This window comes from Planococcus citri, chromosome 1 (genome assembly GCF_950023065.1).
Source record: "Planococcus citri chromosome 1, ihPlaCitr1.1, whole genome shotgun sequence".
In the NCBI taxonomy this organism is placed as follows: domain Eukaryota; kingdom Metazoa; phylum Arthropoda; class Insecta; order Hemiptera; family Pseudococcidae; genus Planococcus; species Planococcus citri.
This window is the reverse complement of record NC_088677.1, coordinates 53,604,283-53,631,604: the sequence shown is the minus strand read 5'-3', so window position 1 is coordinate 53,631,604 and position 27,322 is coordinate 53,604,283. Positions and strand designations below refer to the sequence as shown.

The window sequence follows — 27,322 nt, the reverse complement described above, 5'->3', positions numbered from 1 at the left end:
TCGTCCCTTCAAATCTCAGAATATGCAAATCTAACAACACTCGTGTAATTTAAATTAAGACATCGTTCATACGGAAGGCGATAAGATTTCAATCAAAACACGAAGTAGCTCCATGGTACATATTTTCATTTTACGATTACATACGGTGACTCGAAAAAAACGCTAGGTACCTGTATATTCACGAAAATTTTTCTCAATGACGAAAACGACCAATTTATAAAAATTTTCTATTTGGCTTATCCTATTTAGCGAACGTTCGAGTCTCATTAATCTGAATAATATAAACTTATTAAACTTAACGAGATTATTTTAACACAACATGAGAAAAATTTTCGATAAATTAGAAAATTATGCGCCGAGTATAAATTTTCTAAGAATAGCGAAGAAAGGGAGAACGGAAAAAGTAAAAGAAAAATAGGTGCGAAGAGATTTTTCATTTCATACAGCAGGATAAGAATGTCATCTGCATTCAAGCCTCTGACGTGAATGGAATTATTATACTTTAAAAAATATCCGTTATATTTAAGCGACGATCTTGTGATTAATGAATTAAACGTCGCGACAAAGTTGCTTCCGAATTTCCCTTCTTGATGGTTAATTCCATAAAAAAAAAATATTTTATTAGTTTGATTTACGCGCATACGTTTAAACGAACGATATGCAGGGACGAATGCGGTGGTGAAATGCCTGCCTCCGCTCTACAGCGTGCTTTTTGTACTTCACCGTCTGACAAATGTTGAAAAATTTTTTTGACGTTTAGATTAGTCGCTAATATTTTGAAACTTTTTCTTTCAATGATTACAAACGATTTGTCATATACGTACGATGAACATAGAACACGAATGAGCACAGGGAGAAAGAGAGAAAAGTGTACGTGTGTGAGAAAGATATGGTTAGAAATTCATGCAACATTTATTGTAGGTGCAAACGTTTAAAAAAAAGTGACATGCTCGCGAGAACAGATGTTAGTATTTGTAGGTAGGTAGATACATACAATGTTACCTACTAATACACATACATATATATGTATGTATTTTGTATGCAGAGTATTTATGAAGAAAGGTATAAAAAACAAAGAGAAACAAAGGTGACGTAATAAAATCAAGTTACAGAAATTTAGTAAGTAGGTATATAAGTATAGATACATGATTTACTACGGATTACATGCAAACCATATACTTAGGTAGGAAAACAAACACACTGAAATATATCGTTCGCACTTATCTACGGGGTTCAAGCGCAGGTGCTCAAAAAAAAAAAAAAAAAGAAAATTCTATTCGACACGGGAATCATACTGAAATCTTCTTCTAAATCCATCTTCACTTAAATTATTAAACGCAAAGTATCGCAAAATACGTAGATAACGCGAAGGAAATATGTTTTATACTTACGTAAACTTCTTCCCATTGACTAACATATCGTACAAGTCTTGATAACCTTAATAAACGAACTAAACTGAGCAATTTGGCAAGTCGAAGTATCCTCAGAGCTCGACCGGCATGCAGAATTTGAAAGCTTTCGCCGAAATCCTGCATACAGAAAAATTTATAATTACAATTACATACATACTACATACCTTCCTTATATGTATTGTAGATAGGTACCTACTTGATGAAAAATAAATATGCGCATACATATGTATGTAGAAATACCTACTGTACATATACATAAGGTAAGTATCTAAACTAAAAGGAATATAGGTACTACAACAATCCCCGTTGCTTCAGTTAAACATTATTTTAACGTAATTTTACTGGCACTCTTGATTCCGAAGAGAATTGAGGTAAATACGTAAAATGTTAAACGTAGGTATCAGATAAACCAAGTCGCTTTCTTATTATAATTTTATCGGTGTAAAAGCGCACCTAAACACGGATAAAACAACGTTTTCTAAAGCCACAATACTCCATTGCCGAGCAAATCATCGTAAAATTTAAAACAATCTGGGCGTTTTCCGCAGCAAATAAGTATGTTAACAAAAAACCCAAATTATACGAGAAAGTTCGCGAATAGTTGGATCGTTTATTATTTCACGCATACGAGCTTTTGAACACGATGAAACCTAACTAGGGCTAGGTCAAGATGTTCCTCATCAATTGTAGTAGGTACGGGAGTTGTGGGCTATGTACATATTTTCACGTACTAGTACCCAATTAAATGATTATTTTCATGTTTCGGAAGTGTAGGTGTGAAATTAAAGGCAATAATGTTGAAAACATTAACTAGGCAGGTACTAGAATTTTTCAATCTTTTTCAAAAATTATGGATTATACTTTTATTGCTGTCATCAGAAAGTGAAGGGGTGAAGTGTTGAAGGTGTTGAAGTTGATTCTTCAAGGTATATCATAACTCATCGAATATTGCAAACAGGTTGAAAGTGATTATGCCATGATGCAGAATTTTGAAAGCGAACACAAAAAATGAAAATGAAAGAGCTAATTGCATGAAATTTTTAAGTAGGTATTTTAATGCCTTCAATTTTGAAATCAAACAGAGATGTCTCGATAGTGAGTAAAGACCAAATAGGTATTCATCAATCCAATTAATTTCCACGTCTTTGAAAAATTTAGCAGTCGATAAACGATCTCACATTTTACGTAGAAACTAGAAAGTGTTGTTCTAAATGTTGACTTGTTTTCAAGGTTGGTTTTATGTACCTATCTCACAAAGGAACTTTTCCAACTCACAGCCTCGATCTATGTAGATAGAAAAATCTCGTCAAAAAAAAACCTAACCAAAATTTTCAGTGCTGAATATCATGTATGAATTTTTGACAAATTTTTGAAAATTTTAAAAATTCTGAAAAGTTTGATTTTTTTGCAAAGACCCTAGTGAGTTTTAAAATTCCTCCAGAAATTAAAAATCGATTTTAGCATTCGAGGGGGTGTCCAATAAGCATCGGCCAAAATTATACGTGCGAAAGTTTATTTATGACCATTCCAAAACGATTTCAAATTTTTGGAGAAATTTGAAAATCCGTCGGAGGCTTTCAAAAAAGTCAAAGTATGATTTTTCTTCGAGTCGGATATTTTCTTGATTTGATTTTTTCACTCTTAGCAGAATTTACATAAAAAATATTAACTTTTGAACTCCATATTCCTAGAATTTTGAAGTAACTACCTAAAAAGATCGAGAGGGTGACCAATAGTTAAGGCATTGACCAATGTTTTATATGCTAAGGTTGGGTACTTAGTTTATGGCCCCTCCATATCGATTTGAAATTTCTGAAGAAAACTAAAAAATCTGCGGAGACTTAAAAATGATCCAAAACAAGTAGTTGATGATTTATGGGAGTTGAATTGGAAAAATTATGTATTCAGATTGATTTACTTTGCTAAAAAGAATACATTTCAGTAAAAAGTTTAAAAATCACCCATAAAACTATTTTTTGAATTAGGTACTTATACCTATAAGTACTTGATTTACTAAAAAAAAAAGTCTAAAATTTTGGTGGGGGATATTGGCATACATTTTTTTGATCTAGTTTGGTTTCGTTCAATTCGAAGAGAGTGAGTTCAACAGATTTCACTATTAATATTTGTACATTATCACTCAATTTTGAAAAAAATTGAACCCCCGTTGACCGTTTTGTAGATTTTTTTTTCATGTGTTATTGACTTCTCCAAAAAAGTGTGCCCATAAGTTATTGTCAGTTTTTCAATTTTTTTGTTTTTTAATAATCGTACGATTTGAGTTTTTTTTATCTTAAGAATTTTTATCCAATTTCGGGTAATTTTTGATCAGGTATTACCTATTTGATTATTTCTCTGAAACGTTCACCTTGACATTTATAATTGAAGAAAATGCAACGTCGATATCTCCTTAAAAACAGCGGTTATGCAAATAATGATACATTCGTGTGACATGAATATTTCGATTTCATAACTGGCGTCGTTATTTAAGGCCACAAACGACGGTAAATCGAAGAATAGCGCGAATTGATCAAAATACAATATCTAATCGCGTAATTTTAATTTGATAGTACGTACATACTACGAAGTAGGTAATATTTATTAGATAAATATGTACTTAGACTAAAAAAATGATTTTGAAAAAAATTTACCTGATTGAATATCAAGAAAATGTAATCTAATGGTATGGAACTTATTAAATCTAAAAAAAACCAAGTCCTTAAATAATTTTTCGCTATAATTTTTGGATCTAAGATCACTTGTTCGGCATTATCTTGCTGCATTATACCTGAAAATATAGCAAAATGAATCGAAATATAGAAAGAATAAAATAATACGAAGTTATTTTAATTTCTAATGTTTAGGCTACGTACTTATATTATTATCGTTATTTTTAGCAATCTAGATATGTAGTACTTAATAGTAAAAAATGTGACAACCTGTTGCTCCATAAATAAATCTTACATTTAATCATTTAATCATTTTGCACGATAAGCATGTGTTGTTTTGGAATGTGATAAAAATAACAGAAGGCTTAATAACATTCAATCATTAAAAAACTGGTTCGAGAAGCTCAAACCAATGATTTACCTAATAATTTTGCCACAATCCACACCCCATACCAATTCTGTAGGTATTTATTTATCAAGTACATATTTTGAAAAAAAAAATCATAAAATATTAAAATAGATCAAACAAATGCAAGAATTTCATCAACTTACCGGTTCTAAAATTAACTACAATATCAATTAGAAATATGGTATCGGAAAGGCAGTTGAAGGCAATCCATCTGGTGCTTAAGTCGTCATTAAAAAATGATATCGCTACAGGTAAAATAATTAAATTCGCAACGAGCAGAAGTAACATACATAAGTCCCAGTAAAATCTGTAACAAAAAAAAAAAAAAAAAAAAATTAAAATAAAAACACTCGATTGATAATAGGTATGTACTTAGATACGAATAATTAAAGCCTATAAGAGTAAGAAATATAATTTTATTTGTAATCGTTGTAAACGAGTAACAAATTATTTGATTGCCGGATAGAATATAAAATTACTCGTACATCTAATTTAAAGATAAACGTAAGTATACAAATGAATTAATAATGTTGATCTTCGAAGCTCACGCGATCTTAAGATATATCAACTTGGCTTGAATTTTAAGTTTAAATTCGGCGTAAAAGTTGATACGACTAATTTCACGTTTAACGATTAATCGTATAATGGTTTACTTTTAAAACTTCATTTCCGTTTGCGTGTTTTGAAAAAATTCGTAAAAAAAACATCCACAAATGCAAACGTTGAATTGAATTCGAGTTTTAAATTGAAATATTTCTTCTGCGTTTCTTACTTATAAAGTTACACAGAATTTAAGCAGAAACGACACAGTCTACCTACTTACTTATTTCTTAAGAATTCCCTGTTTTACTACATCTTAATTACTTTTATTATACGTAACTTGAAAATTTCACAGCAGTTTATTCAGTGTTGTATTATGAGAAGGAGAACGAATTTTCTCGTGACTATTTTGTTTATTTATTTTATTTTTATTTTTTATTTTTTAATTTGTTGCATTAAAGGCGAAAAGATACCAAAGGCTAAACCTCTGGAAAACAAAAATGACCTTCGAAAAAATTCAAATCCTTGTCGGAAGAAAGGTAAAAAATTGAAGATAATTTTCAACTTGATTATCAAAATCATCTAGTACAAAAGGTAGATATACCTATCTACCTACAGTTTTGTCATTTAACTTTAGCTATATACCTATAAGCGCATAGTTTATGAATGTGCAGTAGTATCGTAAACTTGCAGCATGCAGAATACACAAATGTAACACGCGATGGAAATTTATCCATAAAGCTATAAAATAAATACATAACGGACAACGGAGCGTGAAGCATTTTAAAAATAGTACTCGTGAAAATTGGTTAATTTTAACGAGCTTAACGAACGACTATTCTGGTCTTCAATAGTCCATCATTAGACGAATTATTTCAAAACGAACGTTATAATCGAATTTTCAATTTGTCGATGAACGATTGTCAATGATTAATTGAATGACGTGTATTTGTACTACGACTATACCGAAAAAATAGGATTACCGAGCACGCTTCCTCGTTTCAATCATTGACTGACCAGAACTGAAATATGATATCACCTGAACTAAAATTGAAATTTTCCTCTCAAAATTTTAAACGTTCGTATACCTACTCGATGATTTAGTTTGAAAAAATGTGACCAAAGAAGATCACGAACCAACGTAAAATCTATAATATGCACGCATAGATATAGGATTCAGTATACGGCGCGGTCTTGAAATATAATTGTTTAATTGAAGCTTTAATTATGTTCTCAAGTTGAAATATGATGGGTATAATTTTATAATTACACTCAATCATTGTTAGTTATAATGTTAACACAGAGGCGACTTTTCATTAAAAGAATCCAATCAACATGAATTAAAAAATGTTTTGTGCGTAATTTTTACAGCATTGGATAGGTTAACACCTATTACTAATCATTTTCTTTCTATTTTTTTTTCTTCTTTTTTAATCGCACTTGTTCGGCGTTGTTTTGCATAAGGAAGTAGAATATTCTTATACTCTGACTGTACACACGCGTGCGTTTTACAACTAGACAAATAATATCGTCTAATAAACAAATATTCCGCAATTAACAGCGTTATGTTGTCCTTGCTGGTGGTGATGAAAATTATGATTTGGGTGCAGAGTAATTAAAATTTCAAAATAAGTCAACTCTGTATGGTATTCATCTATTCAAATAGATTTTTTTGTGACCGGATCACCCCCTGATAGAGTTGAATAAAAAGAGTGACCGTGGTTCGTTTGAGAGTGAATTGTGAATTATAGTTTCTGAATATGAAAGATGATGAGAGATTAAATTTTGATCATTCAAACACTGTTTCATTCACCATAATGAGATAAGTAAATATGGAAGAAAAAAAAGTTTTAAAACAAATGTTCTCCTCGTCCTCTCATTTTCATCAGTTTTCTGGCAAATTTTGAGTAATTTGCAAAGCATTCAATTTACTCACCTATCTATCGAGTAAATTGCAAACATCAAAAATTGAAAAATGAAATTAATTTTCGATTCGATCAAGAAATAACCAGCACCAATCATCAGACTGGTTGAAAACTCGAAAAGTATATTTTTTATCGCGATAGCAAATAAGGTTTCCTTTTTTTCCGCTAACAAAAAGGAAAATTTTTAATCAACAAAGGTAACGATTTATGAGGAACGTGATACGAATTTCAATTACACGATGACAGGATAAGCGAGAGTGTACGATGAATTCTACGCTAGGTATAGCTTAAACCTAAACGCTGTAAATAATTATTTCGCCGTTTTGCACATGCTACACTAAGAAGTCCAAGTAATAATGATTTTTTTTTCTTCATGAAGTTACAAGGAAAAGAAAACGAGAAAAACATCCATTTTTAAGCGATTACAACGTCAGTAAATTTTGATCTTCGTCGTGAAAATCCGTACGTTTTAACCCCAGCGCGTAGAAATTAGTTTAATTACACGATGAAATTATTTACACCCTAAATAAAGATAGTATCAAATTGAAACGATTTGTGTAAAAGGCGCATAAAAGATTTAAAATCTAACACTTTCATTCGTGCTATTAAAAATATTAATGTTGAAAATTCATCCGATGGTACATTTTTGATTTTAAGACACGTAGACACATGTCACGAAAAACAGCGTGAAATTTTATTTATGAGTTTTTAACCCATTCGCGAAATTGCTTTTACTGTTCAACGTTTTGACGGTTAAATCTCATAGACAATTGCCGGCACAATGCATTTTATTCGCGGTACGTTACGAGTAAAATATTTAAAAATTTATTTACACCTCTTTTTACGATATTAGGAAGTACAGGTATAACTATATTAGTGAGGAGTACTACGTCGATCAAATAAAATAGAAAAAAATCTGTCGTGTTACATACATTCGTAGCGTAACACTTTTCTCGTAAATCTTCTACTGGGTAGGTATAAGTATTCGGTTTTTATGACGAATAGGTTGCATAAGAATTTCACAACAGATACTTATGGTGATAAAATAGGTAATTGTTCTGCCGACAGAGGTAATCGTTTAATTGAACTAGGTACTTTCTTTAGTCAGTAGAATAATTTCGAGAATTGTTAAGGTAGGTCCAAGTAGGAGCCTTTCCTTCCACGCATCGATGACCAACCACTGCAAGACCCAGAGCGAAACTTGGATAATACTTAGTAGGTACGTCTACGTACCTATCCAATTATATATATTTTGCATTCCCAAAAAATCGATTAGATTTTTCAATTGATGACGAATATCGACGATTAATCAGCGTATTAATAGGCCATTTTTTTTAAATTACAAAACCATCAATACAAATTACTTAATCATTTCATACACAGATTTTTCTCAGCCTGGAGGGTAGAAAATCCATACATTAAAATTTTATTCGATAACCCGAGTACAAGTACAACCACCAATACAAATAACTTAATCATTCATATACACAGATTCTTTTCATCCTTGAGGGTAGAAAATTCAATTCATTAAAATTTTATTCGATAATCCGAGTATACAAGTACACAAGTTTGCCTACCCTGGGATTTGAAGGAGTTGAGTTATACTCGCGTAAAATTTTTTCGTTTTTGATTTTGATAGACAAAATATTTGACCTTATGCCACTAAAGAGTGAAGGACCATAATAGGTAAAGAACTGCATTTTGTGACCTTGAACTGTTGATATGTCCAGAATTTTTCTTGATGGTTCATAATCATAATTGCGCAAAATGAACAGGAAGAACAGCTGTTCGAGATGAAAATCTGAAAACCCTAGTTTAAAAGATTGGTTCTCTGCCTTCTTTTATTTAAATCTCCCAAAAAATGTCTTATTTATGCTATATAAGTGTTTGAATTTTGAGCAATCACGCGCCAAAAAATTCAAAAAAGGTGGAGATTGTGCCATTAAATTTTTTTCAAGGAACATTACATAATAATGTAATGATTATAGGTACATGCGAAAATAGCCGTTTTTGCCCTACCTTCACTCACTAAGTTTGTCTGTGTAAGAATCCAAATTATCTAATACTTAATAAGCAAAAAAATAAGAGATTTTTTTTAGAAAATGTCTTCTCTTTGAGGGTCTATATATCTCCCCCCTTCCCCTAGAAACACCTCTGAGGCTAAAAAAAATTATGAGTAACTTTCGACTTGAAATAAATGGCCACTCACCTATTTTCGGGGCGATCCACCTCAATTTTCAATATGAGGAATTCATAGAGCAACCATTACAGAACTTGAACCCTTTCCACCGTAACGCCATGTCACGCTGGTCACTTTTCTTTAGCGCTGGAAAATTCATTAGAGATGATAATTTTTGAAAATTGATGGGCCAAGATCACCAAGTAACCAAATTAGTTGTTTATATTTGCTGCTTATACTAGACTGTTGAGCTCATCAACTCAATTTTAATAAAAGGGACTCAATAGCTTTGGAGTTATTAGAACACACCCTTATTCATTTTCTTTTTACCACTCTGAATTAATGCGTGTAGTTCACAATGAGCCTCCAAACTTTCCAATTTCATTTCCCTCCTCCAAAACTCTCGAAACAAAAGCAAATCATATAGAAAATATGAGAAATTGCAATTTAAAGGAAAATTTCTTTCTTATTGCCTTTTAACGTGTTATTTAACAATTTAGAACCCATAACTTATTCGAAAAGAACAACGTAGAAATATTCTAAGTAGGTATCGCTAAAGCTATACAAATGTTTTTCTCCTTATGTATACGTAGGATTTCCCTTATAACAACGGGTAACATTGTAATTGTAAATTTATTCAAGCAAGACGTGTAAAGTTTTCAACTAAACCAGGTAAATATTGAAACTAAAAATAAAATCGAATCGGTAAAAAGGTATCGATGTTGCATGCTAAAAATTATTTTAACCTTTGTTTCGCCATTACTTCAATGTTGAGAATTTGAAAGTCTGTAGGTAGTGAAACAATAACAATTATTTAAAACAGCTACTTACCCAATGGTATTACAGTTGTACTGTCAAATCGATATTTTTACATACCTATAATAGTACATTTACACAAGGTAGAGGTACGCAGGTATAGTGGGTACGTGCTGTAATGTTCACCATGGACTCGTAAATTTGGATATTAACTTGTGGTCGATGTCAGTAAATTAGTTCTAGTCCATATTAGAAAATTTTATTTTACCCTCATTTAAAGTCGACAATTAAAATGAATTAATAAATCGACCTGAAAAAAAAAATCAAATTGGTACCTACAGATAATTCTCACTTTGCAAGATTGAAAAGTTTCAGCTCCGTATTTTTGAAATTAAATCAAGACGAAACTAATTAGATAAATATTTATGAGGTATTTTCCGACAAACGTGTCAATTTTTCGATATAGGTATTCTTGAGAACGCTACCTATCCAGTTATCCAGGTATTTTTGTACTGTAATGAAAATTCCATCAATCAAACATAAGGCTTATACCCCAGATTGTTTTTTACGCTGTATTTCTTTCACTCAATTTTAAAATGACACAAAGAAAAATCATTCAATCTTCCTAAAAGACACCTCAAAGATTCATCACCCAGAAAGGTGTAAAATCTCACCGAATTACCTGTTTAATTGTATTTTTTAGGTCACGAAACAAGGCTTAGAATGCTACAAGTTAGATGGAAAGTAAAAGCGCTGGCAAATACGTAGGCCTACAAAAGATCTAAAACCAAAGAACCAACGTTTATAGGATTTTGCAGCCGAAAAACTAATAAAACACGACAGTTATTCAACGTCTTTGTAAAAAAAAAAAAAAAGGCAAAAAACAGGGGGAAAAGAACGACGATAAATCGAGTAGAAACACTGTCTGCGTGAAAAGGCTCTTGAAAAACGCCAAAGTGAACCCCATTACCCATTAAAGAGTCATGATCCGTCTTGTATTTTGTAATTTAACTTTCAAATGGATGCTTAAAATAGAAAATAATGTTTACCATCTTGTACACTTTCAAACTATGAAAAAAAAAAAAATTATGCAACGACGTAAATGAAAAACCTCGAGGAAAAAGGCCAGGTACTCGCGTGTACCTGATAAAATACTTAATATAACTTATCAACCTCGAATGTAATTTCACTTTTTATCATTTCTATGTGAATGAGCTTTATCAGCATAATTTCATTGAATGTTTACAAAAAAAAAAGCTAAAAAGTGATGATTTTATTTGTATCTTGGATAAACAACCGTTTTCGATTAAATGGTTTTATTAGGATACTCGACGTTATTTAAACTTTAAACTTTTCACCTTAAAAGGTTTATATTGAAAGTTTAAATAATTAAAATTCAAATTAAGATTTTTCTGCTCGCTTTTACTCACCACAGAATCTGTTCAAGTTTTTAAGCTCTCAACCATCGATGTGGTACGATACCGCACTAGATATTGAAATAAATTATCGTCGAAGGTAGCTAATAATGTTGCGGATTTTCTCGCAGCTAACTAACTATATATACGTTGATGAAAGGATAAAGGCAGCGTAGAGCAGAATTACAAATCCTTTAATATTCTGATGTCACGTTCATGTTCGCTGGCGTCAGTGTCATATCATAGGAATGAACTTTTATACAGGGTGTCCGCTAATATATGAAAACCTACTTTTTAGATTATTTTATCTTTTGTATGGTATGGACCTTTTTATAAAAATATTTTAATTATACGTATGTGTGTTTTTTTTTTTATTTTATTAAGTATTTTTTTCAATAACTGTAACGTTCCTGACTTCCAAAAAACCTATAAAAATTGGAAAAATTATGACAAGTTCCTCTAAAACTACGCTTCATTACTGTAAATAATCTCTATTATGGCCAAAAACAACACTCTTGAAAAATATAAAAGCATTTCAAACATCTACAAATACTTTTTCCCCCAAGCAACGTCAACAAGTTCGCTTTTAAAGAGCAAATGTTACAATATTTTCAGTTCATAATACACTCGTAAGAATTAGATACCTACCAATATATTTTTCCAACGTATATTTTCGTACCTACCTACATTATACTCGTATGTGTATTTATTGTATAAATAACTCTTCAAGTCTTCATATCGAGTTTGAAAATATTTAAAACGAAGTCGAGTCAAGAGATAGAACACCCTACTCTAGGAGTATTTTTTCAAAAAACTATATCATGAAAGTTTTATTTATAAAATTGAAAAACTTTTGTGCAAAGTTGAGGAAATAAAACTTGAAAATACGTACGCGATAAACAAATAGCAATCGTTTAAAAATAATTTTATAGCCGGTAAAGTTGCTAGTTGCTGGCAAATGTATTAGTTCAAAGGTATAGTATCTAATGAATAATTGTTCGAAAGAATGTACCATCGTCATTAATCTTGGCAGTCGAGTATATTTTTTTTCTCAGGCCGTTTATAACGATTCTTGAGCATTTTATATTTGCTTTCATTGCAGGAAAACTTTTTCTATATCATAATAACCTTAAACAATGGGAACCAACGTCAGTGCAAACCCCTGAATTTCGTTGCGAAAATAGTAGGTATACAACGGCGACGACGACGTTGACTACCTAGGTACCCAAAACATTATAAGAATATTGTTCTAATGGCGAAAAGCTCAAATGCGAGGACTTTTTTTTTCGGTTATTAAATGAGTATCTAGTCCACTTTAGCGAAGAATGGTTCGTATTATATTCGCAAAATAATAAACGATTCAGCGAGAAGAAATATTTTTCAAAATGAGCTACACCACCGTCAACAAATGAATGTGCTTAATGATATCTATATTGTAATAATTCAGTTTGCTACGTCCGATGCTCTTCACCTTTTCCTCTTTTTTCTTTCAGTTTTTTCCTCTGTTTGGGGTTTATGTTCTCGTTTTTGCACTAGGCTTATACGCGTAATTACTCGCGAACCTTTTCCCTTCTAATTAATTTGGTTGTTGAGGAAATGAAATCTGAATTTTTATTTGTTTCAACAGATGTTTTAATGCGAAGAGTTGTTTCTCAATTTTTTAAATAAATCATAGGATTATTTACTTAGTCATTGTCTTTGGTATTTGTTCAACTCCTCTCTTGATAAAAAATGAATTTTGTTTTCGTATCATTCGTGGATCATCGTTGTAACTTCTTATTAGATTTGAAATACCTGAAGTGCCTAAGGGTTTGCAAAAGGGCTAATTTTGGACTTTCTTTAATGATAACAATTTCATCTCAAAGCAAAATAGGTATACATTTTGCTTATCTTGAATTTAATGTTTTGAATAAGAATCCTGTCCAAGTTCTTGCTTCTCCAAAATTGGTCTTTAAATGTGCCCAAAAATGACTCAAAAAAATGTTACTAAAAATTATTGCCTTTGTAGGGAAAGGTATTCAACGCAGAAATATCATTGGTATTTTTTTTCCAAACAGAAAAATGCGAATTAACTGGCAGATAACTTTCGAAATCAGGCAAATAAAAATATACCACAAAGCCAAATAATCAACCTTTTGACTTTTTGAATCGATTAATGATGGTTTTAAACTCAGATTAATCACCTTTGTGATCCTTTTTATTGACATTTCGAGTTCATATTAGTCTAAGCATAAAATCTGACCTAATGGGTCACCCGAAAGAAAAGTTAGAGGTTAGTCGAGGATTCCCAAGATTGCACGATTGAATTTTTTAAGTAAAAATTGCAAAATAGAAAAATTGGCAAATTCAAGGGATTTGTTACGATGAGTTGTGTATAAAAAAATCTATCAAAATTGACCACTTTGGGCCTAAAAAAAAAAAATAAATAAATAAATAAAAATAATTCAAGAATCAGTTTTTCACGTTTATAAAGATCCTATAGATCTTCTACACTCACAAAAAATGTTTTAAAAGTACCGATAGATTTGAAAAAATTCCCATAAATAACCTTCGACAGTGTCCAACATCTGGCTGCATAGCCAAAGATGGGTATTTTCGACAGAAATTGCAATTCCCCTTTGAAAGCGTTAAGGGTGCGACCCAAAAATTTTATCACAGGACTTTTAGATCATAAAGAACAACTTCCACTGGTTAGTTTCAAAATCCGAGGATAAAGCTATTTCCCCAGCCATCTACTTTTTTAGCTGGTTTAGAGAATTCGACGGATTCTTGGATTCATTGCTTTAAAAATGTGCACCTACCTGATATTAATTATAATCACTGAAAAACATTCTGAATTTTAATTTAGTAGAAAACAATTTTGAGAATTTGTTTTTAAATTGATGGATGGGATCACAAAGGCGATGAATACACCTACAGGTTAATATGTATTGAAAATCTATTTTTATGAGATTTTTTTAAATATAGAAAACTCAAAATTCTGCCGGAGGCCACAGAGTGACGCAAAACAAACACAGCCCTGCTATAAACCAAATTTCAGCTTTTCACTGCTACCTATTTTATTGAATATAATTTTTATTTGAAAAATGGATAAATTTGAATTTTTTAAAATAACCAAAAATCAAAAAATGAATTCAGCTCTTAAAATTTTTCTCAAGGTGTGTTTTTTTATGTTTTTCTTTCATTCATTTTTTCATTTTTGTCTATTTGTTCTAGAATAAAACTCATTCTCCACTTTTCAAAGACAAGCAACTGGAACAATGTGACCTTTGTGGAGTGCCAATTACCATCATACACCTGATTAACCACTGTCCCAAATATAAGAATGACAGAGAGCAAATTCTAAGGGAGCTTACTTACGAAGATGTTCAAACAGACGATGAAGATATATGTATATGTCAGAAGTTTTTCACCTTTTTAAAATGCATTGGGATCTACGACCTCATTTATAGTGAATCTTTATTTTTTTTGCCAAGTATGCTATTTTGTGAATTATTTTTTACTTGTTATGTTGTCTGTACTTGGTTCATTTTATTTATAATGTAAAATGTATTGTAGACGCAAAAAAAGCCCAGATGTTGAAGCGTCAATGTGTCATAAAATAAATAATTTCATTCATTCATTCAAAAACTTTTCTGAAAGTTGGACGATGGACTGTCTTCCTTTTGAAGGTGTTTTAAAATATGTATTTGTACATAATTTTCAGTAAGTACACCTATACTTTTCTTGATGAAACTCCTGAAAAGGGAAGAATCGAGGATATCGCATGAAGTGGGATTATTAATACCTACGTAATTTCCAAGCGATATTTTCCATGCAGCTCATCAGGGCACTCTTCAAGGCGTCTGTCTCCAATTTGAACGAGGCCACGATTTTTGGAAAGATCATAATCTGAAACCCCTATAACCAAAATTTCAGCTGCCTAAATTGATTTTCTGATTTTTGGCGAATTTTTGAAAATCCAAAATTGACCATTTTCGGCAATTTATATATTTTTTTACTTATATTTACTAAAGATTATGGAAATTATTGCATATTAACTCCCCTGAATCGAATTTCACCAATTCTGGCCTTTTTGGAACCTCCATAGTAACTTTTGATTTCTCCAAGTAGGGGTGGAAATAGATTTAGGCAGCAGAAAATTTAGTTGTACTGATTCTCGGCCAATTCCACGAGTTTATTCACACCTGAGCCAATTTTCAAGCGATATACATTTTTAAAAAAAGGCGTACCTAATCACCAAAGCGTTAGTACCTCGTCAATTTGGAATTTTCGAAAATTTGCCAAAAAATCGAATAATCAATTTCAGCAGCTAAAACGTCGATCAATTTTTCACATTGAAAGATGTATGTTTTATTCTTTACCTATTCTAGGCATTTATTTTAAAATAAGAGTAGGTACATTAATCTGCTGTAGGTTTGAGATTTAAAATAAGGCCAAAGGATTCAAAATTGGTCCCTAATATACACTTATACAGTCTTCTTTTTTCATGAAATTGATCCTTATGAATCTAATACTGCCCACAGTTTTCAAAAATGTTCTCATTTATTTTTGACTAGCACGAATGTAGTAATTATTTTTCATCAGCAGTTTACTCGCAATAAGATCAAACCGATACATAACGTACATCAAGTAGGTACCCACCAAGCTAACGAAATAAATTCATTGACAGCTCGGCACACACGTAGAAATGTACAACTATGTAGAAGGATAATATCTCCCTGAGAGACTATAGGTACTCGTAGTACTCGACTAGTAATTCAATTTATGATTTTCATATTCAGTTCGACACGTATGTCAAGTAAAATATTACCGCGTTTTCGGAGCATTTGAACTTCAATATGGAATTGTACATATACGGTTAAGGTTACATTATACATAAGGACTAATCATTGAAATTACATTTTCATTAATCATAATTTTCAATCATACGTCGTGTTGTTTAATTAATGGTTCATATTGCATAAATCATTAATTAATATAATGTATATAAACGAAACAGATACGCGAAAAGACAATACGTACTACGATATAAATGAGATGATTCTGTACATAAAAGCTTATACCTATTCTATACATATGCTAACCTTACAGGTATAAGATGGCTAAAGAACTATACCAACGCGTATTTTACAAAATTTCGATAGGTACCTACAATATATAAGGAATAAGGATATTTATAGGAAGTACAATGTCGTAAATCAACTCCCACTCATTCGTACTCCTTACAGGCCTGTAGATATACGCACGTAAAAGGTGTTTATTATATTTCCTCAGGTATCAGGTGACGGAACACAGGTTTGATTTTCATTTGTGCAGAATTTTACGTTACGTAGGTATTTTGTAGGTAAGTAATCTTGGTGTAAATTCAAATTGGAGAAAGTTTTCGAGTTATTTTTCTCCTATAAATGGGCTGCGTGCAATCAGTATAATGGCAAAGTAACAAACCTCTTTTTTCTTTCCCTTTTTTTCTCCCATTCCGCCCCTAAGGATTTTGTTTTTCTCTGCGTTTCGTGTAACTCGAGTAGAAATACAAACGCTTACTACAATACCTATTACCGAAGCTCAGATGCTTTTCCACAAACATAATAACGAGAAAAGCAACTTAACAATCCCGCTACCTCATTAATTGCAAATTGTTATGACAGGAAAGGTAACCAGACCGACAAAACACGTATTAAAATGCTTTAATTGTACAATAATCGTCGCTGGTCGCGTACAAATAATATTCTCGTCTCTTACGTCCACCTACTCGTACATGTAGGTAAACTACGAGTATGTACAGATTGTGGTAAATTTGTTCATATTTTTTATGTCGCAGAAGAGGAGAAGGGAGGGGAAAGGGTTGGAAAAACATTGAAAAACAGTCGATATGTATGCGCGACTTATGAAATGAAAAATATTTTCAACATATGAATACTACACAGGATAAATCCTTTTTAATACACAGTAACATTAGGTAGGTAAGGTACCTACGTTTAAATTTACACAGTGTAACGAATAAAATCCACATTTACGAGATAGTTAAACCCGAGCATTTTATTTTGTAATTAAGTCCGCTCTTTTCAAACACCTACCTACGTCGGTATTCGCTACTCGGGACCCACTAGAATGATAAAAAATTCTTACAAAAACATGGTTTTGCTAATGTTATCTCATAGCGTGAAATTTATTCTTAACGTAATTTCACGTCAGCTACATACATGTAAATCTCAGAAATGAGGAAGAATCAGTGTAGAGATTGGTTCATTTAGAAAAATTTATTGAAAAATTTGTTTCTTTTTTTTTCATCTGTTGATTCTTTTTGTGGTTAATAAACGCTTCTTTACAGGTTGTCAATTGTCAATTCCGATCGAAAAGACATTTGACTCATTGAAGGAGCATGTCAACTGCACCTCAGAACCAAATTTTGAGCTGCCAAAATTGATTTTTTGGTTTCTAGTAAATTTTAAAAAATGGAGGAAATAACGATAACCCATTAGTGTGATTAATTTTTTACAAAAATAAAAATTTGCGATCACCGGTTCAAATAATCGGCACATCTATTTAAAAGTCGACCTCACGTAGAAGCAGATTTAAGCCTCAATAGTTACGACTTTTTACCTCTTACAAAATCGGAAAAAAATTTGTGAACCGGGACAAGAGGAAACGATAGAGGGCCCCAAAATATACAACCAGCCAAAATTAATTTAAGGTTCTGAAATCATTTTTCGATTTTTAGCAAATTTTTTAAAATTTATTTGGACCGAAAATGGAAAAAAATTAAAATTTTAATTAATTGATCTATGAAGCTGAAATTTGGTTTGTACTCTTTTTTCGACCTCCGAAATCAATTGGGTGATGGTTTCAAATCGTTCTGGAGCCTCCGGCGGATTTTTGGATTCTCCAATTTTTGAAAAAAAAAAAAAACATTGTTAGTAGAGTGAAAATTAAATTCAGCACCTATGTACTCGAATTTGCCACTTCTGTATACAATTTAACAGGAAAAATGGTAATAACGGTGAGTTTGGGCAAAGGCAACACCCCCACGGGGAATAGAAACAACCCCCACATCAGTTTAATTGCATTTTCACCCCAGATTATGCGTGATACAAAAAAATGTACCATATAGAAACCAAAAATATTCTACGCAAAATTTCCTACAAAACGTTTTTTTTTTCAAAACTTTATTGGAACACGAACTTTTGCACTTTTGGTGAAACTGCTTCTTGAAAAACGTGAATTTTTTCGCATTTTTTAAAAAGTTGAGTCGATTTACCAAACAACTGGCTAAGTATCACAAAATCAAAATTTTCATCTCCAAATTCAATTGAGATGCATACAGTAGTTATTTTGACCTCTTGGAAGTACCTATTTGTTTTTTTTGACATTGATAATTTTTTAACGAGCCCCTCAGGTACTTATTGTATTTTTTAAACTAAGACTTTTAGATAAACTTGAAAGCTAAGAAGGAAGTCAAAATATAAAATTGGTGTTGAAGGTACTTAATAAGTAGCTACCTAACCTGAATCACGTTTCTTTTTTTTTCAGTAGAGTGATAGGAGGGATCGCAGAGGAAGTTTTACATTCGCAATGTTTAAAAATAATAAGGTAGATTGGTTTGGTACTAGTCCAAGTAAATCTGTCATTGTCATAATATCTAACTCAGACTGGTTCGCTTTGAATGACCCCCCCCCCCCCCGGTGGATACACCAATATTTCTACGTTTTGTAAATCCATTTCTTCGGTCAAAATCCATTGGAACCCTGAATCCTTCTGGAAAAAAAGAAAGTATAGGCAAACTAATTCATGAATGCACTTTATTTTGCAGCTTTAGATCAAGAAGGCTACAGACAAAACGCGTGAAAAAATAAAGCGAACAAATTTTAAAAACCAGTTGATAACAAGTCGTAAAAATATTTTTTTTCAGTACCTACTGGAGTATTCTTTATATCAAACAAAAACACTGCATCTACCTGGTATATTGCGAATCGAGGAAAAAACTACTCGTACGAACGAAATAAAAACATAAAGTCTTGCTTGGACATAAAAAGTATAGAGACGTAAAAGTTTTGTGAACAATATTTGTTCGAGTCTAACAATATATTATGTGTAAGTATGTAAGATACGAAAACGCATCGCATCGGCGAAAACAAAAGCAAAATACAAAAATACGCAAATACGATTTAAAGCCACATGTAAGTAATGTCGAAACAGCTGTTTTCATGCTTCTCCAATTCTAATTTCATCTTTTCGTCGTGGAATCTTCTCTTTTTCGTATGGACGAGTATCTATGTGCTAGCAAAGTTATACATAAAGCTTCATTTTCAGGACCCCCAGCTCCGATTGTAGTACAATGGATGATGTATTTTTTTCACCTATACGTAAGTATGTACTATGTACCTTCATGCAGTATTTATGAGTGCTTGTGTCGGTAAGTAGGTACCTGCAACACCTACCAAATTTACGTCGTAACAAAATCTTCATTACGTAGTAAACTGTAGGTACATTGGTTGGTAGGTATACCATGGTAGGTATCTATTGTAACAGCATATTCGGTGATACGTAATCTATTTAAAAATTTAAGCCAACTTTCTGTTTGAAATTTTAAGTATTAGAGCGTAATGTGGGTATAGTAGGTAGCTACCAAAGACAAGTTTGAAATATTCAACGTTAATTTCACGTTTGAATGATACAAACCTAGCGTCGCAGTCATGGGTATGAATGACATATGCATAGGTACTTCACAGAACTACCATGAAATTGAAACAATAGGAACATTATGAACGAGTTAAAAATGTGAAATTGAATCAGTAAAGTGGCAAGCTCAGTGAACCGGATTTTCAAAACAACCGAATCTAAACATCTGTCGTAATTTGGGTTGATGTTTTAGAGAGAATCATAAAACCTAGTTTACGTCTCAAGGGATGAAGTGGATACCTATTCTTATTGTTCGAGTTTTGGTGAATTTTTGAAAATACAACGACTCATTTTCTAGCGAAAAAAAAAATCAAAATTTTGATTAAATTGATATAGTGAGGTGGTATTTGATGGTTTAAAACCGTTCTGGAGCCTCCAGTGAATTTTTGATTTTCCAGTTTTAGAAAAACTGCTTTAAAAATGACCAAAATGAATTTCAATACATAGATATAGGCCTGCAAGTTTAGATTAATTGTCCTAGTGGCTCTTTCTTGTTTGATTTAAGTGCTTACAAATTTTCAAAATTTTGCTGTTCTAGTTCAAATACAAAATTTTCTCCAAAAAATCGTGTTTGAAAAAAAAAATTAAAAGTTCAATGAGAATTCAAAGATGGAATATTATAATGTACACTTTACACAAAAAAGGGATGGCAAACGAATTGGAAAATACATCGAGATTTGATCGTCGGAGCCATAAAATGAATATATACGACTGCCCTTGATAATCTCACATTGTGTATATTGCGCTCGAAACAGCAGAATTAAAATGTTTATTCAAATAACAACAAACAGTACCCTATGTGTATAATTATAGTTATTCCCTTGTTTTATCGGCGTTGATTTTCATTTAAATGGAATATAAATTATTGTAAATATGAATGTACAGCAATGTACCTACATAGTATACATACTATAAGGCGTATACGAATCTCGTTCGATTCTCCTACCTAACTAACTGGCGTACATATAAAAGTACGAATGAGTATTTTATTTGAAATTCGTGTGACGAATTCCGCTTTGAAAAAATTCATCGGCGTAAAATTGGACAAAAAATATCGATATGATTAAAGCTCTCGAAATATTCATATTATAAGTACGCTAATTAACGTTCATTTTGTTAGTTATTTTCTCGTATTTGGTCGGATTTCCATTTGAATTTAGTCTAAATTAAAATTTTCGTGGCTGGTATGGAAATTATTATTACTGGCACATTTATCAGAAATCATATTAATGGTCATTTTACAAATTAATATACTCAACCGGTTTAGTTAAACAAGCGGATGGCAACCTTTACTAATAGATCATAATTATAAACTAGTATTTTTTTTCTCAGTGTCAAGATCATGGAACAAGAGCAACGTGTTCAGCGTATTTTTTTTCTATTCGATGGATCCGTTTAGTTGCATAATGTTTGTTTTTCTTCACTTCGTTTTTTTTTTCAAATTATTTATACGATAGGACGAGGAGAAGTTAATCAGTCGTTGGGTGCTTTTTTTTTAAAAAAAAGGTCAGTTATTTGTTGGGTGAAGTTTCTGCGAAGATTTTCAAAAATTACGATTTCACGGGTGAAAAAGATACCTACTTAAACGTATATGAGTGAATAATTACCATATGTAAGGGTAGGTATGCATGTAAATTCGAACTACATAGAATGTTTTTTAATTTAAATATTCATGAGTATTGAGTGCAAATACGCCCTGGTCACTTAAAATTGTGCAGCGTATTTGAGTTTATATACAGAGATAGTAGGTAGGTACATAAAATTGTCACGTAAACGTGCTTAATGGTTTTTTCATCAGTATGAGCTTTTGAGTGAAGCAGAGTGGGCATTGGCGGAACGAAACACACATCAATGAGTTTTATTTTCAACTTATGCAGCGAGGTTTTGACCGTCGGAAAATGATAGCAGTGGTAAGGTAGAATTACAAATACATAAGTGTTGCGTAACATTTTAATGGACCTGAAAAGAATTTTTTTCGAATCGCATTGAAAGCTGATATCTTCATGAACACCCGTTCGAGGAATAGTGAAAGTATGCGGAGCTTTTTGAAAAAGAAGGATTGGAAGGGTTGTTGACAGTTTGAGAATAGTTCAGAAATACATATTTATGGCATACTAAGAACGATTTTGGATTCAAAAGTCTGGGATTCTTGAAGTAAGATTTTTAACAACATTTTTTCGATGATAGAATCCGCATAAAAGTGATATTAGAGGAACAAACTTCATATCAACCATAGTGAGCCAATTTATTGAATTTTTGATTTCTTAAGAATATTATCGATTTTATAATAATACAAAGTAAATACCCACAGTGCGAACAGTGGAGTTTGTCCTTCGTGCTAAAAGTATTTTTCCACTTTTTTAAAGGTGAATTGGAATCCCCTCCCTTGAGATGAATCAAAAGGAACCGAGCTCCAAACTCTCCCATATAAGAGCGGATTAAGAAAAAAAATTGTAGGAGGATTTTGAATAAATTTAGAAGACCTTCATTTTGAGTTGAAAGTTGCTCAGCAAAAATTCAGCTCCGGAGGTGCTCCTGGAGGGGAGATATGTGAACTTGGAAAAAATCGTGATTTTCTTGTTTTAGCACCTAGTATTTGAGATTCTGCATCGACCCAGGCCATTGCCTCAAAATCCAAGACCACTTTTAGGGTTCTGGATTTCCTGAAATTGGCAATAATGACTAAAAAATTGGCACAATGTTCCAAAATATTTCCCTAGTTTCATAAATCACCTTTCGAAATCGGAGCTGAAAATTTTTCTGAGCAATTTTCCATTCAAAATGAAGGTCTCTGTTTAATTTGGTCAAAATCCTCCGATATTTTTTTTCACGATCCACCCTAAAAAAAAAACGTGTCAAAGACCACTTTATGAGCTTCATGAACTATTAAAGTGAGATGATTTAAAAAGGGAGATGTTGAATTGTATGTAAGCAACCGAAACGTATACCTACTTTTTAATAATTTTAGATCCTGTATGATGTACCAGTAGTCCAGTACCGCACCCACTTCAACATTCAGGGTTACGATATTAGGCCTATAAAAAGTATCGATGACCTGCTCTTCACATAGTATTGTTTTGAAAAATAAATTTGAGACAGGTTATGAACTCTACGCATGCAGTATTGTCGATACTTGGAGTACATAGCGTGTCAATGTACGTTCAGTGGACCCTACGACAGACATAACAGCCATATCTCGACATAGGTACACCTTTCCATTCATTCTTCTACATAAAACATTTGAACTCGGATTTCCGCTGTTCAATTGGCCATCACAAAAATCAATTCTTTTTCACCCGTTAAATTATCATACTGACAACATATCGCATATTGTAAACCATATAGGTGATCTTTATTTCCATTGCCATTCGTACAATCAATCAAACAAGTTCCAGATTTTACTAGATTCGACCGGATTCCTGGAATGATATTTCGAGCTAGGCTGTCTAGTGTCTGTGTAATTCATTTATGGCTCCTTCTTTCCTATACTCATTTATTACATACATATTTAGTTACACTCAATTTGCAAATTGACCAAATGTACTTTCGATTGAAACATTAGGTAAGTATACTTACCTACTGTGAAAAAACCCGGAAATTTTTCCAAAAATTAAGACTCATTTTTTTCAGACACAGAAGCTCAGAAATTTGAAAAGTCAAAATGTAAATTATTTTATTAAAAATAACGCAGGTACCAATCTTTCTTTTTCACAAAAGTAAATAGGGCGAGTAGGTAATTGAGTTTCCCCGAGGCATTTCGTTTTCAACGTAAAAAATATACTATTCAAATAAGGCCTCCATCTTCAAAGAATGAAAAAACTTGAAATTGAACAATGAAGAACCAATTACCGGAGGAATGTATTTTTTTCCATCCTAATGGAAATTTTCGCCATTGCTCGGACGATGAAAATTTCCAAAAATTCTACATCTACACGTTTCACATCGCCGCTAACGAAATACGAGAACGCTCCGCAAAACCTTTAAATACGAGTCTAGAAGGCGACGAAACCCATAACAATTAAAGTACTTGATTTAACTAGCGAATGTAAAATTGTTGAAATGTTGCAAAACCTTTTGCTATACGAGTATAAGAAGTTAACTGAAAGAAGAGATAAATTTTAAACTTCGGGTTTGTTTTTCATTTCAGCCTAAATAGTAGGTATCCCTGGGAAAACTTTCAAAGTTGAAAATTCCACCAAAGGTATGGATTTTTATCGGCTACCATAGTACCTACTCGTGCTCTTTCTCGCTTTATTTGTCCAAGTTTTATAAAAATGTGCATATTGAAGCGAAAACTTTTCAAATTTATGTATTCTTGTCGCATCGATGGACCCGAAGTTAATTAGCTTGTCTTTAATTTATCCTCGTGCGTTGGAAAATATTATACTTAGATGCTCTTTTGACGGTAAAAATAATCGAGAAAAAAAATCACCACGAATACTGATTCACTTTCTTTAGCATAAGTTACACGGTAAAGTAAGGTCAATCTGGCTAATTGTAAACGAACATGAAATCCAAAGTATCCCGAATATTGTAATAAATTCATAAATCACGTGAAATTGAGCCTGTATTAGTCCTTTCTACTCTTGAACCATCAATTGTTCCATTCTTCAAATGTATGGAAAAATATAAGTGCCTACGTCAATTCATTTTTATAAAATAATCTTTCTGCAAGGACTTTTTATGATTTTTTCAAAAAATTTAGTCAATCTTGATGGAAATTTTTTCGCTAACTCACTCTTTGGGACATACGTGTATAAGCATTTCAAAAATTGTAATAATACTTATAGCATACACCTATCCAGCATTCTTTTTTTCTTTATTTTTTATTGTTGAAAAAAATGCTTCGAATTTCACAGGAAACAGGAATTGTAAACGCGTATGTTCCGTTAAGTAAATTTAAAACCGTAAAAATCACACACTTTACCTCATAAAGAATTTTTTTTTAGTAAAAACTATACCGTTTTAGAACTCTACAGCGCATTTTTTTAAGCACCATTCAAACATCAAACGAAGTTATATGAGATGAGCGTATTTTCAAAGAAGAAGGTGCGAAGTTTTATTGTTTCAAGGAGTGTTACATGTTATAAAAAGAAATTATTTATCGATCGTTTTTGGTAGGTGAAGCTTAGGTAGGTAGATACAGTTTGGATGACGTAAAATACCTATCTTAAACAAATATGTAGGTATAGGTAACTTTGGAACAATTATGCAAATCAGCCTCCAAAATAAGCTTGCCACAGTAAAAAATGATATAATTTTAATAACCTGGTACTATAAACATGATACATGCAGAGATTAGGAGAAAGTTCAAAAATAAATAGTGTCACCTTTCAATACACTTCAACCTTGATGATTTCCTGCATTTAATTATTATACTATGTCATCCACATTTGTATTTATATAGGTAGGTAGGTACACATGGTGCATTGCTATTATTTTGTTTGGTTCAAGTATTCAGTAAAACTTCATCCTGTCTGGCACGTAAAAAATTCATTCGTTTAATTTACTCGCAAACGTTTTGTACTCCGCACCAAGTAAGCCCGTAAATTATCCAGAAAAATAACCGGAAGTATAGATTTTCATAACACTATTTTTTCGTCTAATTATTCCGCTATACTCGAATCTAGATATCGTAGAATCACCGCCGTAAACGCTTTTATCAGATCATTGACGAATTTAGCTAGAAAATTATTATTATTAGGTGACTACTTTTTCCCCAGTTTTTATCGCATTTCATGGAGTGATTGTAATCCGACCATGTGGCACTATATGTATAATGACTTTTTTACTGTAATATGCCTAATCAAAATTTACTTTGAACCAAGGGCAAGATGGCCGTTTGGCCTTATGAGGAACTAGCAAGATATAAATGTTTTTTCAGTGATAGAAAATTGACTGCTGAGATGATTTTTAACAAAAGCATAAGTTCAAATATAAAACTTTGAAAATTTAAAAATAATTAATAAAAAACACCGTTTATTAGAACCTGATTCAAATATTTTGAAAATGGAGAGATGGATGTTAAGGCTCATTTATAATGGTAATTGAAAAACATAGAATGAAATAATTGAAAAGTTCATCTGTCGTTTTTCAATGAAACCATTTATAATCAGTAATTGAAATTGCTGTGATTTTTCATTGAAAAGTTGGAATTTTCAACTTTTCAATTACTTTTGCTACTTAGTTTTTCAATTACCATTATAAAAGAGCCTTTAGAGTTAGAAGCAAGGAATCGAAGTAACTTAGAGTTACAGGGCTGACAAACAAAGACATGAAATTCTTGAGGCGGAAACTGGAGTAACCCTCAGATATAGGGTTAGGTCAATGGTGAGCCATCAGACCTTTGACTGACCTCCATGACGAAAATCAAGCTACAGAAAGAAATGGAGAAATCACTCGAGATCACCAAGAGAGGTTCTCAAACTGATTCACAGGTAAAAGGAGCAAGAGGAGACCCAGAAAGAAACTTAACCAGGAATCGAAGCGAAATTCTGCAAAAAAGAGAAACTTAACCCGTACGGAAAAATACTATGGCGAACTATAGTATTTTCGCGAACTATAGTTAACTATAGTAACCATGATTTTTTTTTTCAATATTTTGGACAATTTATTGGCTTATAATTCCTGAAAACACACAATTTATCATTGCACTGATAAATTGTGTGTTTTCAGGCATTGTAAGCCAATAAATTGCCCAAAATATTGAAAAAAAAATTCATGGTTACTATAGTTAACTATAGTTCGCGAAAATACTATAGTTCGCCATAGTATTTTTCCGTACGGGAAGTAGGTACCCAGCTACCCACATACGTACTCCTTTTTAAAAAAAAAAATTAAAGGTTTGAAAAACGTACTTCCTCTCCTGTTTGAAAACTGAAAGCATAAAATGCTTGCCTTTCACTACAAATTATTTATTATTATTATTTTTTTGGTCACAGAAAACTAAAACAGGGGTCTACTATTTTTAAAAATTCCGCGATTCAAATTTTTTCCTTTCTTCACGAATTTTGAATTTTTTCAGCTTTTTCAGAAAAAAGAAGGTGCCTAATTTTTTGGGCAAGTTGAATTTTCAAGTACTTTCAAAGTAAAATTTCAAATCACATGCTGTGGCAGACAATTTAAACGGTTTGAGTAAATATTTGGGTGATCATGAGTGTCGGTTCGAAATCACCTTATGTTAGGAGGGGGGAGGATCATGCTATTTAGTCAACAAAAAGATCAATTCTAACGTCCTGAGCATGATCAAACGGTATCAAACATTTTCAAAAAATTGTAGCAATTGATCAAAAAATTGGCACCTTTCAAAAAATTTGGGTATTTTATGGAATGTTTTCT

At 32.0% G+C, this 27,322-nt stretch overlaps 1 protein-coding gene across 3 annotated transcripts in view; it reads right to left on the bottom strand.

The window, feature by feature from the left end:
• Nucleotides 1-27,322, bottom strand: part of Ih (hyperpolarization activated cyclic nucleotide gated potassium channel Ih) — a 148,832-nt gene that overhangs the window by 27,005 nt on the left and 94,505 nt on the right. For all 3 annotated transcript variants that reach the window (XM_065346184.1, XM_065346185.1, XM_065346186.1), the window contains exons 3-5: nucleotides 4,634-4,797; nucleotides 4,064-4,200; nucleotides 1,392-1,529 (exon numbers count right to left, since the gene is read on the bottom strand). In XM_065346184.1, the coding sequence (XP_065202256.1) occupies nucleotides 1,392-1,529; nucleotides 4,064-4,200; nucleotides 4,634-4,797 (439 nt within the window). The remainder of the gene's footprint in view (nucleotides 1-1,391; nucleotides 1,530-4,063; nucleotides 4,201-4,633; nucleotides 4,798-27,322) is intronic.